Source organism: Tinamus guttatus, unplaced genomic scaffold (genome assembly GCF_059628265.1).
Source record: "Tinamus guttatus ecotype Peru unplaced genomic scaffold, ASM5962826v1 Tinamus_guttatus_pri_ptg000115l, whole genome shotgun sequence".
Taxonomy (NCBI): domain Eukaryota; kingdom Metazoa; phylum Chordata; class Aves; order Tinamiformes; family Tinamidae; genus Tinamus; species Tinamus guttatus.
Window position 1 is genome coordinate 4,417,315 of NW_028288649.1, and position 17,818 is coordinate 4,435,132.

General features: G+C 47.5%; 1 protein-coding gene across 1 annotated transcript; it reads left to right on the forward strand.

Annotated features, from left to right (window-relative positions):
* The first annotated feature begins 204 nt into the window (after positions 1 to 204).
* MTURN (maturin, neural progenitor differentiation regulator homolog) lies at positions 205 to 10,588 on the forward strand. Its single transcript, XM_088521131.1, has 3 exons — positions 205 to 384; positions 4,821 to 4,943; positions 10,347 to 10,588. The coding sequence occupies exons 1-3, from the start codon at positions 223 to 225 to the stop codon at positions 10,455 to 10,457; spliced, it is 396 nt and encodes a 131-aa protein (XP_088377257.1). The 5' UTR covers positions 205 to 222; the 3' UTR covers positions 10,458 to 10,588.
* The last annotated feature ends 7,230 nt before the right edge of the window (positions 10,589 to 17,818 follow it).

Sequence of the window (17,818 nt, forward strand, 5' to 3'; positions counted from 1 at the left end):
TGGGCTTGTAGATAGCGGCCCGAGGGCTGCCCGGCTCGCGGGGACCCGTGCGGGGCGGCGGGAGGAGCAGGGGCCGCGCGCGGCTCCGCGGGGCGGCGGGAGGAGCAGGGGCCGGGCCGGGCGGCGGCGCCGTGCGCGGGCGGGCGGGCCGGGGCGGCGCTCGGAGCGGGCGGGCCGGCCGGAGGGAGGGAGGGAAGGGGGGAAGGAGGGCGGGCGGCAGCGATGGCTTTCGAGGCGCTGGCCGAGGCCGCGGAGCGCTGGTGCGCCCGGACGCCCTTCCAGCTCATCGCGGCCGAGGAGACGGAGCGGCGCATGGACTTCTACGCCGAGCCCGGCGTCTCCTTCTACGTGCTCTGCCCGGACGCCGCCTGCGGCGACAGCTTCGTGAGTGCCCCCCCCGCCTTCCTTCCTCCCTCCTCCTCCTCCCTGCTCCTCTGCCCCCCGCTCCGGCCCGGGGGAGGGGGCGCGGGGCATCCGCGGCGGAGCGAACCCCGAAACCTGCAAAATGGAGGCGGGGGGTGCAGGGCCACGGGGCGGCCGTGGGGGCAGAGCCGCCCCCCAACACGCGCGCAGCGCGGGGCTGCGCAGCCCCCCGCACCGCGCAGGGGCCGCCGCGCCAAATGGAGAGCGGGCGGGGATAAAATGGAGTCGGGACGGCGGGGCCGCCCCTGCCCCCCGCTCGGCCCCGGTCCTGGTCCCGGCCCCGGCCCCGGTCTCGGTCTCGGTCCTGGTCCCGGCAGGTGCCGCCTCCCCCGGGCCCGGCGGCTGCTCCCCGCGCCCCCCGCGGGGCCCCAAAGCGGAGCCTCCCCGCAGGGCTGCCCAGCTGTAGGGCTGCCCTTCAGCGCAGCTAGGGGATGGTTATACCCACACCGAGCCTATTTTACATATTTATATGTTCGTGCTTTACGTAGGCACATTTTTTTAATCGCTCCTAGCACAGGGCGTTATTGTAGAGACGTTGTCGCACCTTCCCATCTTGGAGCAACTTTCCTCCCTCCTGGCCCCTCTTGACAAATTCAGTTTGTTCCCTTCCCCACAGGTAAATGGGGTGAGAAGGTGCTTGGCAGGCGGGAGCATTTGGGACTTTGGCTTTGTGCCCGGCCGGGGACACATCCGAGCTTCACGGGCACCAGGGGAGCATCCCTGGGCGAGTGTCACCTCGGGCGGCCGCGGGACCCACCGGGCTACAGCCAATTTTTGTGGCCTTACAACCACATTTTCCCTTTTTTAATCTCTCTCTCTCTTTTTTTTTTTTTTTTTAATGAATATTTCCGTCCCAGGGTTGCTCCATGCCCACCCAAAGCTGCCAGTAGTAAAACGGAGTGACTGCTGTCAAATGCAGAACGTCAGTAGCAGGAAAACCAGAGCCAGTGTCTTCTCCTACCCTTTTTGGCATAATTACTTGATGCACTTTTTTTTTTTTTTTTGTGGTGTAGTAATAATACTCTTAAGAGAGGCAGATAGGTGGTGTTCTTAATTCTTTTCCTGCTGATGGTGTCTCTTTAATGTGATTAAGGGCCGCTAATGAGCAGATTCGCCAGCATCTCGTTTGCTGCTGGTAGTGTGCTGTGAGGCTTCATTTATGCTCCCAGCTTGACTGTTGTGTTTTCCTGAAAGACATTTTGTTGTTGTTTTCTTATCGTTTTGGAAGGTGTTCTCCTTTCTACCTGCGCATACAAACTAAATTTTATTTTAAGGAGTCTTAGTGCAAGCAAGGAATTGATCCTCCTTTGCACTTGAGCCTTGTTTCTTGGTCCTGGTAACATGAAGGAGCGTGAAAGTGAGAGTAAATATTAACACTTGATGGTCTTTTTACACCCTCTGAATCTGATAAAGGGGTCTCGCATCCGCTAAGCATCTGGGGCTTGATGTTCCCTTTCTTTACATGTTCATTTCATAATAAGGTGACTTAAAAAGCTACGTAGGAGGTGCCAGAGAAGTCCATGATAACTCCTCACCGGTAAGGAGGAAATGATGAACACGACGAGCTTAGAAGGGAGGAGGAGAAAGACATGGAAAGGTTGCCAAGAAACAATCCGGAGGAGAAAAACTTTGCATCCTGTGTTAAATGAGAGATCACAAAGGTCTTATAATTTTGACTTCACGCATAGGTACCTTTGGGCCCTGTCCTTCCAACATGTTAAGGATGCAGAGGATGCATCTAGGTGCCTCATGGCTTTTTCAGAACTGCCAGGTCACCTAAACCTTACTGCGTCAGCATTTTATTTAGCTAAGTTACGTATAATTTAGCTTCTGAGGCTTGTGCTGTTCTCCCCTCAAAATTTAACCGAACTTGCTGTATAGCCATAAACAACATGGTGAGGGGTGAGATGCTGTTCCTTGCAACCTGTTTTTTTATGTCACCTTGTTGATGCTGATAAAGCAAATACAAATGTGGTGCCACTTTGTTGCAAGATTTCCTGTAACAGACTTCAGAAAGTGCCAGGCTGGGTAGGAAAGGGTCATCTAGGGAGTGACCAAGTCACCTAGCAGCACTTGGCCCTGTCAAAGCAGGGGGAAAAACAACCAAGCCAGGTTGTCCACCAGGTTGCCAGCAGCCCCTTCTTCCCCTGCAAAGAGGCACGAAGGCACCAAGGGTTTTTTTTTTTCCAGGAAAGGCATCTCCATACATGTGCTTCCACTGAGTGCTATAACTTCCCTAGCAGGAGCTGAATCCTCAAATTACATTAGTTTTGTTATTTCTGAGAGGCCAAAGTTCCTTCCGTGGGTTCCCCTGGAGATGCGTGAGGCAGCGCGGTGCAGGTCAGCTCCCGCGCTGGCTCCGTGCAGCGCCCGACTGCCACACAGCTGTAGGTGACACCACGCTGGTCTTTGCTGTGGCCAAGGTGTTTTAGCCTTTCAGGAGATGAAATGAAACCATTTCCAAATGGGAGGCAAGCGCCAGGGCGTGTGAGACCTTGCAAGGCAAGCTGTTCCTATAGCCAAAATGTTAAATCTTCTGCAGATGTGGAGGCTGTTGAAAGCGTCTTGCCTTACCGTGCTACGAGAAAAAATGTCTCTCTCTTTGAAAAGTAAAAGATCAAGTAACTCGTTTGGGTTTTCCTTCAGGTGCCAGGTCATCTCGTTTTGAGCCGCTGTCGGCAAATTCATGCTGTGGTCCAGAACGTGCAATTTGGAAAGTGATTCTCTTAAAATACCAGAGTAGCACAGGGTTAAGTGTCCCTGGGGAATAAGCTAGCTATAATTCATCCTTTCAAAAAGTGACAATGTCTGATTTTTCATTTAAGATAGAAACCCCCTATAGCTCTGGTAGTTGAAAAAAGCTGTGGTTTTACAGCAGAATCAGGACATTAATAGTCATAACCATTTTTAATGGGTTGTGAGTAAACAACCGCAGAAAGTGTAGGACAACTCGTGAACTGCCAATCCATAAAATGTTCCTCTCGTAAAGGCTGGAAATAATAAAAGGGTTATTGCTAACCTCAAGTATGAAGAAATCATGAGTCAGATCTCCAAAATCTCAAGACTGTACTTATAACATTGCGATTTTAAGGAAGTTTATTTGATGTTTTAAAGAGGGTTCATTTGAGTTCATTTAATATACTTGTTGCCTTTTTAGGTCATAGAAATCATGAAGTCTTGTTTGTTTTTGTGTGTGTTTGTTGTTTGTTTCTGGGATGTTCTTTCTGTAAACAAAAGCTGAGATTTGTATATTTATAGGACTGCAAGGCCCACGGCTGTGAGATGGCATGAAATATCATGAGACTAGTGGCATGTGTCTGTGATTGCAGGCAAGGCTGTAAATAACTTATTTTTATTGCTGGAGTGGTCAGAGATGATGCTGGATATCACGGAAAGAGCAGAACCTATTCAGTCAGACAGCTTTTTTTTTTTTTTTTCCCTATTTCACTGTATTTCTGCTTGCTGAATGCAACAGGCAGTGAACAAAATGGGGACCTAGTGAGGTTAGATGGGAAGACGCTTATCCTTATTGTCTTAAAGAGGCAGCTTGGGTGATGTTAAGTACATGTAAACATAAAAGCCTGTCTCTGGCATGTAGGCAGCAAGCAAGTTTTATGCAAGGCACTGAAACGTCTGCGATTTTTACTCTTTCCTTAGTGTTAGGTAAGCTTCAGGGAGACCCTCCTGTGTCCTTATTTAAGCTGCCCATCTCTCAAGCAGGAGCAAGCCGGGAGGAATATTCCCAGTGGATATAAGAGCAGCTACCTGGGAAGAGAGGATGCAGCCCTGGGTGCCAGACTGGAGGGGAAGGCAAAGTGTGGGCGTCTTGTGGGTGGTCACGCATCTCCCCCCGGCACTGTGTCTAGCACGTGATGTATTTTGTGTTGTGTTTGCTTTTGCATCACCAACAACTCTGCACCCAATCCCATTTTCAGGGTGGCCTCAGCCACAGGCTGGTACCAAAGAGATGCTTTGCTGCTTTCTGAGGGCTTTTTCTTGCAACTGGTGATGCTGAAGCAGAGAAAACCCTGCTTGGCTTCCAGACAGGCAGGGCTGGTGCCCAGCAAAAGCACCTTTGCTCATTAAAATGTGTGCACTCACTCTTCACCGCCAGTGCAGTCGTGGGAAGCCTTCTCTTGTGGGTGATTGGTTTCCCCATGTTCTGATTCATGTGTTAATAAAATCAAAATCCTTCCCCTGGGTGCTGCTTTCCAAATGCTTCCCCTCGCTTGGCCTTTGAAGTAGCGCGCCAGGCCTGCGCGCGGTGCGGATGCAAACTGCAGGCCCGGGGTGCTTGGCACACGTTTACAACGTGTCACCCCGTAAAAGCCACGCGGAAAGGTCGGCGCGAGCGCCCGCTAATGCCTCTCCTGCCTTCTGTTGCCGTTGGCTTCCAGCACGTGTGGAGCGAGAGCGAGGACTGCTTGCCTTTCCTGCAGCTCGCGCAGGACTACATCTCTTCCTGCGGGAAGAAGACCCTCCATGAAGTGCTGGAAAAAGTCTTCAAATCCTTCAGACCTGTGAGTGCCTCTCTTTTCATTATTATTATTTTTTATTTCAGATATTCCACCCTCCATTGGGCCAAACTGAGACATTCGGATTTTACTGTTAGAGTGGTTGCAACTTCATACTTGAAAATGCTGGTTTAATCACTCCTTGGGAAGAGAGAGCAGAGTGGGCACTGGGTTTTGTGGGGAAGGGCTTGTATTCTGCTGCTGCTCAACCTCCTCTCTTCTTGCTAAACACTCAGATTTGGGCTAAAGCCTGTGTTTGGTCAGTGTGTTAGGTTGGCCATAGTCCTTCCCGGATTCTTGGCCTGCCAAATCCCCCCCATCCTGGCACAATTTCTCCTTTTGCCTGCCTTGGCCTGTGATACCTAGGCTGGTGCAATGAAAAGCAGAGGCTTATTGCTCATGTCTTCTCCCCATGTCTCCCCTGAGGCCCGTGGTAAAGCTGACCACTGTACATTTTTAAATTTAACTGAAAATGTACACAGTTTTTCTTCTTCTCTTTTTTTGGCTGGATGATCAAGAAATTGCAAATCTATCCCAAATAGTTGGAGCAAAAGGGAGGGCCTGGAGTACTGATACAAAATCACGGGGCCTCCCTGTGTTCCCTGTTACACCCTTGCGTTGCCGCAAACGGCCGCAGCTGGCTCATACAAAAGAACATCATTTTAAAGAGCCCTTTGAGAGACTGAAAATAAATAGAGCAGATGCACACTTTTCTGAGAAAGGCCTGGAAAGCTGATCCATCAGTACAGCTGCTTGTAATTTTGAAAGCATATAAAAATACAAATATGTTTCCCAGGATGATGTTCAGCTCTTGAATCCTCATAACTCTTTTCTCCTACTCAAAAAGGCTGTGTCTTAGAGGAGAAACTTCCACTGGTTTAGCTAAAGGGGATGTCACAAAGATTTAATTAAACTGGCACAAATCACTTGTTTCAAACCACGTTTACTTCAGCATAACTTAAACTGATGAGAAATTGTCTTCAGTGAAACCACATTAAGCCGTTCTTAAGAGTAAGAAGATTCAAAGCTAGAAGAGCTGACGTGGTACCTTAGTCTGGACCCTCCCCTAAAATACATCAGATTTCACCCAACGATTCCCGCAGACAAGCATGCAAGTAGTGGTTGAGCTGGAGCATCTCTTCAAAAGGCACGTGGTCTGGCTTTAAAGACTTCAGGTAACTTAAAAGCTACATTACTGCTGGGCAATTTTTCTTCCAATTATTAGTTACACTCAACTGAAAAAAAAATCTAATCTGAATTTGTGTAGTTCTGCTTCCTCATCGATAAATTTTGTTATGCTTTTGTCTGCTTGAGAACTGTGCCCTCAATTACCAGAGACTATAATCAAGCACCTCTTCATTTTCTCTGGGATATACTGTGCAGATTCAGTTTTTCTGGGTTTTCTTTAACCTACTGTCAAGAGGTTTGCATTGGTCTAGTGAAAGCAGTTTTGTCATTCAGTGCATGGTTCTATGTAGACAAGTCTAATAAGAAACGTATCGACATTTTTCTCTCATTGTAATTGCTATAAAAAGTAGGATAGCTTTTTAAAATTGAAGCGTGTTGCAACAGATATAAGGAAAAGTAATTTTATGCCCTCTCATGCATTTTCCATAAAAAACAAAACCACTTTATTTATCGGTACTGGGAGACTATTTCCTTGGCATTACTTCCTTCTGCCCGCTGTCATTTCTGTTTTAGACCTGTTTCGTTAATGAAATAAGCATTATGTGCGGGTGGAGGTAGGAGTGCGTTGGCAGTGCAGTTCTGCCCCACTATCCAAAGTCCTCTGTCAAAGACCGGTCTGGAAAATTTCAGCTTTTTTTTTTTTTTTAAAAAAAAAAAAAAAAAACAGGTTAGGAAAATGGTTGTGTGATGGAGATCTGGTCATGCTCTTCTAAAGTGTCTAATGATGCTGGATGCTCAATTTGGAATGTGGAGAAGGAGCCAGATTTTTTAGGATTTGTTTGGTAAGCACTTTCCAAGAGCCTTTTCCATTACGGCATTTCCAGTCTGACGTGCAGAATTATTGGACGATTTTGAAAACCGTTGCCGGGGTCCATAGAAGAGCAGTGTTGAGGAACTGCTGGCCATGGCCCATGTACCTGGCCTGTGTGTGTGCCCTTCCTTGCCCGAAGGCTCTTGGATCTGCTGGATTTGCAGCCAGCACCTCAATGTGGCCCAGCTCTGTGCACGCAGGAGCAGCAGGGGCTCTGCCTGCTCTGCCCCAGAGTTGTGGCCTAGCAAGGGAGGTGTCGACTGGTCCTGAGGGATCTCGCTGCCTGTGTATCTGACATGATGAGGGGACAACCAGGAGGCAACCAGGGCGATCCAGGGGTTGCTCACCAGCCCTCACTTCCACAAAGGTGTGTAACTTGCCTTATTCCATGTTTATTCAGAGAGTGTCCAAGAGCACTAGACAGTCTTCCAGCTTGGAGAGCTTCCTTGTAGAGCTTTTGTACAGAGCAAAGCTGGGCAGGCGCCCGAGGGTTAGGGCCAGGTCCTCTCATGATCCTGTGGCTGGGCACATGCATGCCAGCTGGGGGGCAGCAGCCTTCCCTCTGCTTTGGAGGAGGAGAGCCCAGTCCTGCGGAGCTGGGGGCTGAGCACAGTCACATCTCCCATGGTGAGGTGCCCACGAAGCGTTACAGACAAGCACAGCTCTGGAGGCTCACCTAATAGCTCCAAGAAGACTTTCAGCATTGCCTGCTGTACAGGAAAATACCTCTCTCACTGTCTTCTGTCTGAAGAGAGAAAAAAAAAAAGAGAACATTATCTGTTGTTTCAAATTTGGGATCAGCTTCTGAACCTGATTCTAGTGAACACTTCTCATCTTCCATCTAAGCTCACTGCTTTCATGGGTTTTTTTGCTGCCTCTTGATGAAATAAACCATTTGCATGAGTGTGCCCCAGCTCTTCAGGAATCCTTGTTTCTGTTGTGCCATTTCAGTGCCTGGGAGCAGGCAGAGGTGTCCGTGCTCGCACTTGTAAGCCCATCTGCCTTGAGATTCATTCCTTCACACCAAGATTCAACACAGCCTCATTATCTCTCTTATGCACTGCTAAAGCAGTGACATCCCTCCAAAAAAACTACTTAACAGACAGAGAACTTGGCCTGAAAAAATAAATAAAGTTGGGACTGTCTTTCCATCACTTCCTTGCCATCTACCTGACGATCTCACCTGGCTGGTGTGCTCTCCTTGCCCCTTTGGCCCACAGCTCTCCTCTCTTTGCACACTTCATGTTTTGCCTCCTTCCTCCTTATTTTTACTTTCCATTAAGCTCCCCTTCGTCTGCTCCGTAGCTGACGCTGGAAAGCATCTGCTAGATACAGCTTACAAGCAGAAACTATGTTTGAAAGAAGACAATGTGGGAGTCAGCCTGGGATTCCCTAGCACCACCTTAATAGTCTTGTTGTGCCCCAAGCTTTATCCTCCTTCCTCCTGTTTTGGCACAGATGCCAGTGCATTGGACCCTGATTCTTGATGAGGTCAAACCCTTGGCTGATTTGCCCCTGCAGTGCAGAAAATAATGAATGGTGGTGGGAGACCTCGGGGAGTTGATGGGATCTCCATCACGGACCCTGCGGTCTCATCAGCTCACGAGGCCGGGGGTGCTCAGGTACGCAGAATAGGTTCCTTCCCTGTACTGGCCATTTCCTTCTCAGGGTGAGTGCTGTCTATTCAGTGCTAATTTTACAGAGGTAAGACAGCATTCCATAAAACAAAGATGAGACTCTTACTCATGTGGCTCATTTCTGAGCACATCAAGGAGGAATTATAACTAGAGCTGGACAGGAAAAAAAATAGAAGTCATCAAAGCTCTTTCTGCCAAACTGAGCAATATAAGACACAAATTTAATTTGAATAGACTGAATCAATTTAGAAAGAAAAAATACTGATGGATAAAAATGCCTAGAGGCCTTGTTTTTGCATTTAAAAAGCTGCATGTTTTAATTTTAGCTTCCAAATGAAATGAAACCCCCAAATTCTGAAAATGAACCAGGTAGTTTCACATTCAGTTAAACATCTGATTTGAAAAAAAATACATACAAATAGGGTTCTTTACTCTTTTTTTTCCCTGGGAAGAAACAAGAACATTTTCAGCTCGAGGTCTCTCCAGAAGTATTTTTAAAATACGAAGGAGGGGGTTTAGTCAGCAGATTCTCCTTCCAGTTCACTGCCAAAATCCCCTGCAACGCAAAACCTGCTGTTTTCGTAGTGCCAGTAAAAAATACAACTGGGCCTGGAGACTCGTTCTGTGTGTTGCGTTTGCATCCACTGGATCATTTTGAAATGGTGATAACAGACAAAATGCATTTAGATCCTTAGAAATCAACCTTGTTGCCACCTTCTCACTTTCATACTACCACCTAGGGAGCATCACCCTCCTCCTGTTTTTTTCTGGGCTTTGTCTCCTTTGTGGGAGAACAGCTGTGTTGCTCTCCAAACAGGGGCTTGCATGAGCCTGCGCTGCTCGCTCAGCTCTGGCAGCTAAATACACAGTATTCCCAATAATGCCTGGCTTATAGTTTTGCTCAGTAGATATTAATAGCAGCTTATGTAGGATCCTCGTAAGAGATTTCCAGAACAGATGCATTATTTTGACTGTTATTTGGTTTATCTGTCTCTCACTTGTGTTGGCTTGGCAACCTTTTGGAGGTGAGGGGAAAAGTTCAACCCTTTGTTTGCTGCTTTTCCTGTAGCCAACAAGTGCCGCTGTAATAATCTGGGACATCAGAGTGGCAGCATCTAAGTGTCGTCCAAGGAAGGTGGATTGGCAGGTTTTCATGAGCCCAAATGTAATCTGAAGAAATTTAAAGGGAATTGGGCAATCCTTGAGTTGAATTTCTCATTGAGCTCACTACACCCAGCGTGCAAACCTTCATATGGAGTGATGGAGGGAAGGGTTCAAGAGAAGCACCCTCATGGTGGGATCCTCGGTCTTTAGGGACCTTCTCCCTACCCCGTACTAGCCACTTATCTCTTTGATGCTTTCTTTTTTTTTTTTTTTTTTTTTTTTTTTTGTCTTTCATAGGGTTACTGAACACGGTTTTAAACTGAGTTTGCTAGTGCTACAATATTATCATGATTCTTTTTGAAGTGAAACTACTGCCAAGTCTAAACACTCATAAAATTGTGATATGACCTCAGGGAAAAACACAAAGCTTTCTGAAAGTGCTTTGCTTTGGTTTTATTTATCTTCTGGTCCCTGAGCACTTAATTTGGTGTGAAGCTTCATCTTCCAATCTCCCTGTGTCACGTGAAGGACAGAGGGAGAGTCACGTAATACTGTTGTTCTAGGAATTGAAGTTTTCGAGAAATGGCATCTAGGTATTTTGTGGAGATTTGTGGTGAAATTGCATGAGTGGGTAATGCACTATTACACAGTATTTTCTCCTCTTTGTAGTTACTTGGGCTTCCAGATGTTGATGATGATGCATTTGAAGAATACAACGCGGATGTGGAAGAAGAGGAGCCAGAAGCCGATCACCAACAAATGGGTGTCAGTCAGCAGTAATTTTCCGAGAAGCTAAAAAATTTGGAACCCCTTGGTACCAGGTGGGGTCACATGGTCCCACGTTAGCCTATTTGAATTAGCACATCATGCTGGGATATCGGGCTCCCAGGGTAAAAGTCTTAACAACGGTTCTACCAACCAACCAACCAACCAACCAACCAACCAACCTGTGATGAGCTTTGCTGAGAAGTGACCTGAATTTCGCTCCTGCTTCAGTGAGGTTTCTATGGAGTTGTCTTGATAGCATTCTGCCACTATCAGTTTAGAAGTAGTTTCGTTGCTGACTGTCTCCTTGATTTGTATTAGAGAATAACATTCGCTGGCATGAATGTAGAGTACTTTGAATGTAGGAGCTGTTGGGTTAGAGTGCCGGGTACTCACATGTGACCTTACTGGGGAAGTTAATGCAAAGAGTAAGTGCAATCCATGCTTTTCTTTTTAGTTCAACAGCTATGATTTTTTCAACTCTATGCTATCAGGCAAAGTACTGCACTTTGAGAGCTTTCTTCTGAAAAACGCTAGTTTAATAGTGGTCAGTACTGCAGAAGTGTGCATAGAGGCTGCGTGAAAATAACGGGAAGTGGGAAATCCATGTGGAGTGTTTGTATGAGACGCCTTAATGTCATTTTACTAGCACTTGAATTTGCAAGTGCTGGATTAATCACGGGGCGTAATGAAAGCTCTCATCAACCATACACATTACAAGCAACCTCATTACTTGACACCAATCGATCCAAAGCCAAATGCTATTTTGGGACAAATTGAAGCAATTGAAAATCTCCATTACATATGCCACTTCTGCAGGAAAACCAACTTTAAACTTCACCGTTTTTAATATGTTGATAAATTGTTATTCCAATCTTGCAATCTCCTGAATTGAAGTGCAACTTAACTTTGAAGCCATAAGGGTATAAACCAGCACCAGGCTCTTGAAATTACGCTGGACTTCTTCCTCGCTCCAGGCCTCCGTGTAAATAGTCTTTGACCGAGCCAGGGCGTTTACACCTCTTTGGAGGAGACCTAAAACACTACCCAAGCAGAAGGGAAAGACCTGTCTCTTAACAGTGAGGCCCCTGTGCTGCTTTGAAGAGGTAGAAAAGCCTCACGGGGACCACAGAGGTAACTCACCAGCCCCTTTGCGCTACCAGCCTTCAGCCCATGTAAAAGCTAGTGAAGCAGAGGGTTTTCTTCAGCTGGGACTTGCTCCCCAGAGTGATTTGAGGGGGTCTTGGTGTAAGGGGCAATAAGACCCCTCGTATTTTATACCTATTTTGCATAGATTCAAATGACTGCAATGAGTGCTATCCAGTGAAGATACAGGGTCTCTTTAATTACTTGCCTTTTATACTGAAGATATTAGAAACCAAGGGGTTCTGTTGGGATGCAGCTATTTTCCATAGTCAAACTAAATGTTTCTAAACTTATGCGATTTTTCCAAAGTTTTTAAAATTGTGAAATGAAGGTCACATGCTCCAAAAGCCCTTTTACAGAGAATTAGCTTCATAAAAACAGAATGTGAATGAAGGGAAAATACTTGGACAACTCCCAGAAACAACTCGCACCATATTGAAAACCGTTGTTAGCAATGTTTCCTTTTCAATAGATTTTAAAAAGACTTTATTTTCACAGTTATTTAAGGGGATAAGTTTTCTAGGGGATTTACATTTCTGGTGATGTCCTGAGAGATGTGTAGCACTTGATTCATTTCTAACCTGAGGCAAAGACCTTCCATAACCAGGATGGTGTTTGGTATCTGAGTACGCACCAAAGTGTCTGCAACACTGGAAAAGTCTGAGCTTAAGAACACTGAAAGAGGGGAAGAGGAGCAGACCTTAGGCACCCTTTGTACATCCTTTCGGCATGCAGGCATACACCTGATAGTCGCAACACATTTCCTATGGACCAGTGACGTGAGAACTGTGGCAGTTCATTGTATAACACTGTACAGCAGCAATAGGCTTTTTGCTTACTAAAATAAAGTGCAAGACCAGTGGTTTCCATCCCTGCTTTAAGTCCCTAAGGATTCTTTTTTTAAATTTTTAAATTTTTTTCCCCTCTCCAGGTAAAAAGGATGCCATAACCTTAAATGGAGACTTGCTTAGAGCCGTCTCCTTCATAGCATCCAGTCCCTTGATTGCAGCTCGTATAAACAGATCGGTGGAGGGGCTGGGTTTCGGGGCAAAGCCCTAGCACTCAGGTTTACCAGCTGCATTCCCCCCTTTTGCAGAGTGGCCGAGCGTGCACACACACACACACACAAGCCCAAGCCCAGTGCTGCCCGTCCTGGGCACGGTGCCCCCATGGTGGCCGTGTCCCTCTGCCTCCTGCGCTCCCAGCTCTGCTCCTCGTGTCCCGCGCTAGGCTATGCCCTAGAGCTGGCCATGCCCTTCTGTGGTTTCCCTGGCAGGCAGCTCTTGGGCCAGACTGGGATGTGATCCAAGGATGGTGCAGGGTGGGAATGCACAGCCTGAGGCTCCTTGTGCCTTTCTGGAGGTGCTAAGGGCCCTGGATGGAGGTGTCAATGTGGCTGAACAGGCCTAAGTGCTATTAGGAGTCGAGCCCACAAGCCTCAAGGTGGTGGAGAATCGGGCTGTGAATTATGGTGGGACTCAGCAGGAATTCGTGAAATGAGGAGAGATTAGGAGATCCAGTGCTTAGTAATTGCACACAGATTATAATATATACTGCACTTTGCTACCTTTGCCTGCGTTTTGATTGATGTGTAAATGATGCGGTTGAGCATTAATATGGTTGTAAGCAAACATAAAGCTGTAAATTATGTAGATAAATTATTTTCTGTATTAATTAACTCTTTTTTGTTTTCGGAATGCCATGTGCCACTTGAGTGATTTCCACAGCAGAAGTGCTCCATGGCCCGGGGGGATCCTTCTGCAACCCCCACTCATGCAACAGCCCTGCTGAAGAGAGCAAGGGGGTGGCTCAAGCGAGGGCTGCAGGACCAGGCCCTCCGCGAGGTTTGGTCCTGCAAAGAGCTCTTGGCTCCCGTCGCGTCGCCGGCAGCTGAACGTGTTGGGTCCCCCTGCTGAACCGAAGCTCTGCGAGGCAGCATTACGCTGCGGTTTGATCCATAGCAGATTTTAGTTTACATGTGCATTAATTGTGACTGAGCATTAATATAGAATGTATTTTATCAAAAGAAAAAGATATTGATTGCTTAGGCCTTGACCAAATACGTTTCTGTATTATCATCTTACTTGTTCCATACTTACCGAATGATGCAAGAAGCTGTTTTAGTAGTATCACAAGATATATTTCATTTGTATTTTATTTTTCCCTCCCTCTGGCCACGTTTTGAGGTTAGCAGCCCTTCGGCCACTAGCTGGGGCAGCGTGACCTGGGGGCCGGACTGCCCGATGGAGACACTGGTTTTGCAGACACGTGTGAACACTTGCCGTTCTGGGAAGGGAGGGAGGAATTTGGATTCAGAGCTCTGCCGTTGCCTTGCTCTGAGCTTTGGGTACATCTCAGGCTGGGATTCAAGGCAGCCTCTGGGAATTACACATCCAGGCCTCTGGGAAATCCAGTGGGAGGGGGGTAACTCCTTTGAAAATCCAACCTTAAGCCTTTTACAAAAAGGGGCCACTAGTATTTGCCCACCAGTGTCTGAAGTGCTTTTAGATCTAAATGTGGAGAGATGCATTATCATTGTCCCCAAAGCAAGGCATTAGTGAAAGGACACACGTGGGTTTCCCTTCTCCTCCCATGCTCTTCTCTCATAGACGTTTCCCTTCTAGCTAAATATAACCGTGCCAGAGCAGAGGCTGTTGCAGAGCTGGCGTATCCGAACGCGCGTTGCATGAACGCAGTGAGCTGAGTGCTGCTTGGGGGGATCAGAAATACATGGGGTGCCTGAGGAAAGGGGAGGTTTCAGAGATGCAGTAGCGGGGTTCAGGTTGCAGGGGCAGGAGCAGAAAAGGAGCCTTTCCGAGAGATGCTGGGATCTCTCAGGCAAGCTAAACCGTCCTGTCAAGGATCTGCTTATTGAACCTGTGTGGTTTATAAAAACCTGCTCTGTAAATTACTAAAACCTTTTCCTCAGGAGTATTTTTATGATAATATCTGGCTTGGTGAATGTCAGCACATGGGGAGGGTGGAAAGAAAGGCTGGAGAAAAACCTTCTTTCTTCCCTAGCATTATTTTTTGTGATATTGCACGAGTATGTAAGGAACAACTATTGGGGAACAGGAAGCTGTTTTATCAGATGCTAAGTAAAAGTCTCCTAAGGAACTTGCTTGCAATGCAGACAACCAATTGGGGAGACAAAATTTGCAAACCGTTTCCTAGCAGAAATGTGGGCGATAATGTGGCCCACAGCATGACCCTGAACCCTGCTAGGCTTCTGCAGCTCAGCCTCCAGCCTCCTGTGAGGTTTCCCTGCTTGCCTAGCGCTGTGCCCTGGGAAGCTGCATCCTCGAAGAAATACCACTTCTGGTGGGAATTTCTGCCTCTGTGACCTGGGACGGGTTACGGAGAAAACTGCCGTGTAGGACGGACTCCCAGCCTCCTTCAACATTTTTCCACCTTTCGCTAGGAAGCCAGGGGTGAGTGAAGCCCATGGCTGTTACTCACAGTCAGAGCTAGCTGTGGCAGGAGTCGAGGCCGCTCCTTTGCCCATCCTTGCTGCCCCATTCCCAGAAATTCCCACCGGCAGAAGAGGGGAAGCTGGGAGAGGGGAAGGAAACACCGTAGGCTCCATGCTCACAGCCGGGAGAGGGGAAGGAAACGCCGTAGGCTCCATGCTCACAGCCGGGTGCGTCAACACGGAGTGCGGTTCGGCGCCGCGCTGTGCGGCCGCGCTGCCCTTTCTGCACCCGCAGCCCCTTCTCACAGGGCGCCAGGTGGATGGGGGCACCCCTTGAAGGCTCAGCAGCAACACTTGCCGCTTTCCCAGGCAAATATTAACAAAAAATAGATGTGAGGGAGGCTTCTCTTTAAATCTGCTTGTTACCTCCTCCAGGAAATGCTCTGAGGCCAGAGGCTGGGCCCGCGGGCCTTCGTGGACCTCTGAGCCCTGCTAATTGCATCGTTGGTGTCTGATGCCTGGGGCACGTGTACATGGTTTTCTGAGGGATGACACCTGTTTCCTTGCTCACAGCAGCCACATCAGCATGGCAAATTGTCTCTAATTTGCTCTGTGTTTGATTCCTTTCTCCGTTTTGTGTTTTTTTGGAGGAGCAGGATGGTGCTGAAAAGTGCATCTGCACCATTACAAGCCCCACTTTCTACAGAGCCGCCTAACATTGCCCTGTCCATAACAGCCTGGTCACAAGCTGAAATCTGCAGGTTAACGACAAGGCTCTTCATTCACCCGCAAAGCAAAACCTCCCCTGAACTAGTTATTCCTCACTGTAGCTCAACGGCTTCATGTAAAATACACTGAACTTCTGAAATTCCCTCTCTGTACTGGCCTACTGTTGTTTATGTAGGGAAAGACCCATGGTATCTTTGCATGTAAAGGACATCTATCTTCATGTTTCGGAGCGTGGAAAAGTCAGCTCTGGATTTCAGTCAATACAATTTTTTTTGCTGTCGAGTTTTCCTTTACTAGTACTGGGATTTGTCAGTCCTCAGCACGGCAAGCAGAAATAATGTTGTGCCATGCCGCACAAAGACTGTTTTTGTTGCACTTTGCACCCTTTTTCCATCTGGAAGATCTCTCTCTTCACGACTACAAAACTGTGAAGTGCATTGCCAAAAGATGCTGCCCTTCTGCTCAGTGCTTTAAAAGGTGTGAGCTTTCCGTGGAGCCCTGCCTGTCCTCCCGCTTCTCCTTCCTCCCCCAGCACCGAGGCACCAAAGCCAGCAGTGTAGTTACCCCATACGCTTGCCATTAAAGAGCTTACCAAACTTGGATGACTGGTGGATTCTTTTCTCTGTGAACAAAATCAGTGAAACAGGGACTACAACAGCGTAAAACACAGCTCAGAAGTGTGGCAAAGCTTGTATTTCCTGAGCAGTCTCAGCGCATGGTGGGATAAATGCAGTGTTTGCAGGTGGAAGGAAGAAAAAATGATTTCAGCTAAGCTTTGGATACTGCACATGGTTTGCATTCAGGCTTGGCAAGGCTTTCAATTGAGTGCAATCGGAGGCCGTAGGTTTGCTGTCAGAACATGGAAATTAATGTGATACTGGTGGAGGCGCCAGTATTTCAGACCTCCCATGTCCTCTTCTGTTCCATACAGATTAGAAAGACATCTGTTCTAATTAAGAGACATGTAATAATGTTGAAATGAAAATTGGTGGTTCTGTTCTGCTGATTTGCCTCATTTCTTTAAACGTGGTGCTTTTAATTGCCACTTTGACAACTTCTCGCCCTGATGTAGTCCAAGGAATACTGTGCCAGTCCTTAGCTTTTGTAGTGAGCCTACTTCTGTAGGTCGAAGAACATTTTTCATTTTTCCATGGAAGAACAAGTGCTCTTAGTGTTTCACCTGATATTTTTGCCACTTCCCACAGCATGAACATGATAGGAGTAGTGTGCCAGCAATGTGCCCCATGGTATGTCCAGAGCCAGCAGGAAAGGCTCTGCAGCCATTCCTGTGGCTCATGGTGTGGCTAGCAGGGCTGATTTCCCTCTCTTGAGGAACAGTTCAGGCAAGGCAAGCTCCACAACCTCTTCTGCTTATTGTAGCAGATGCTGTGACTGAGGCTCTGGCTGCTCTCCCTGTCAGCTCCACAGCACTTGCGGGAGAGGTGAAAGTCACGGCCCGTCTTCAGATCTTCAGGATCCACGGCATCTGCTGGGCGGACTTCTTGCTGCTTCTGATGTTCAAGCAAACTTAAACAGATTAAATAGTAGGTTTCTGCTAATATAGCCCTTATCTGAGGGTGAACAAGTTGCCTTGCAGACACATCTGAGGGGCTAGGAAACTCCTGCAGAAGGTGGTGTCTGCAGCTGGGGAGCACTCCTCTTCTTACAGAGCTCTCCTCACGCTCTGGGTCTGTCCGCACTGAAGAGCTCCTCCAGAGTCACATCACTTCCCCCTCGGCGTCAACAAACAGGGCTCTTCCAGGGCTATGATACATTTTGGCTTAATATCAAGAAGAAAAGATGCATTAGAGGCCTATAGCTTGTGTTGTCTTTACAGCTCATGCCTAATGCATTGCCTTCCATCAAAGCTGTCATGTAGCAGAGTCCGTGGCAATGTAGGGTTACCCGTCCTTAGCTATAGTAAGGAGCCCATCAGAATTAACTGTTTGATTACACTATTCTTTATGATCCATCTACTCCTCTGTGAAAGGCATTTGCTTCCACTGCTTGTTTAGAAAGTGATGAAATGCTGTAAAAAAAGCACATTTGAGCTTTATTTCTAGGACTTGGTGTCTCAGTGTATGCATCT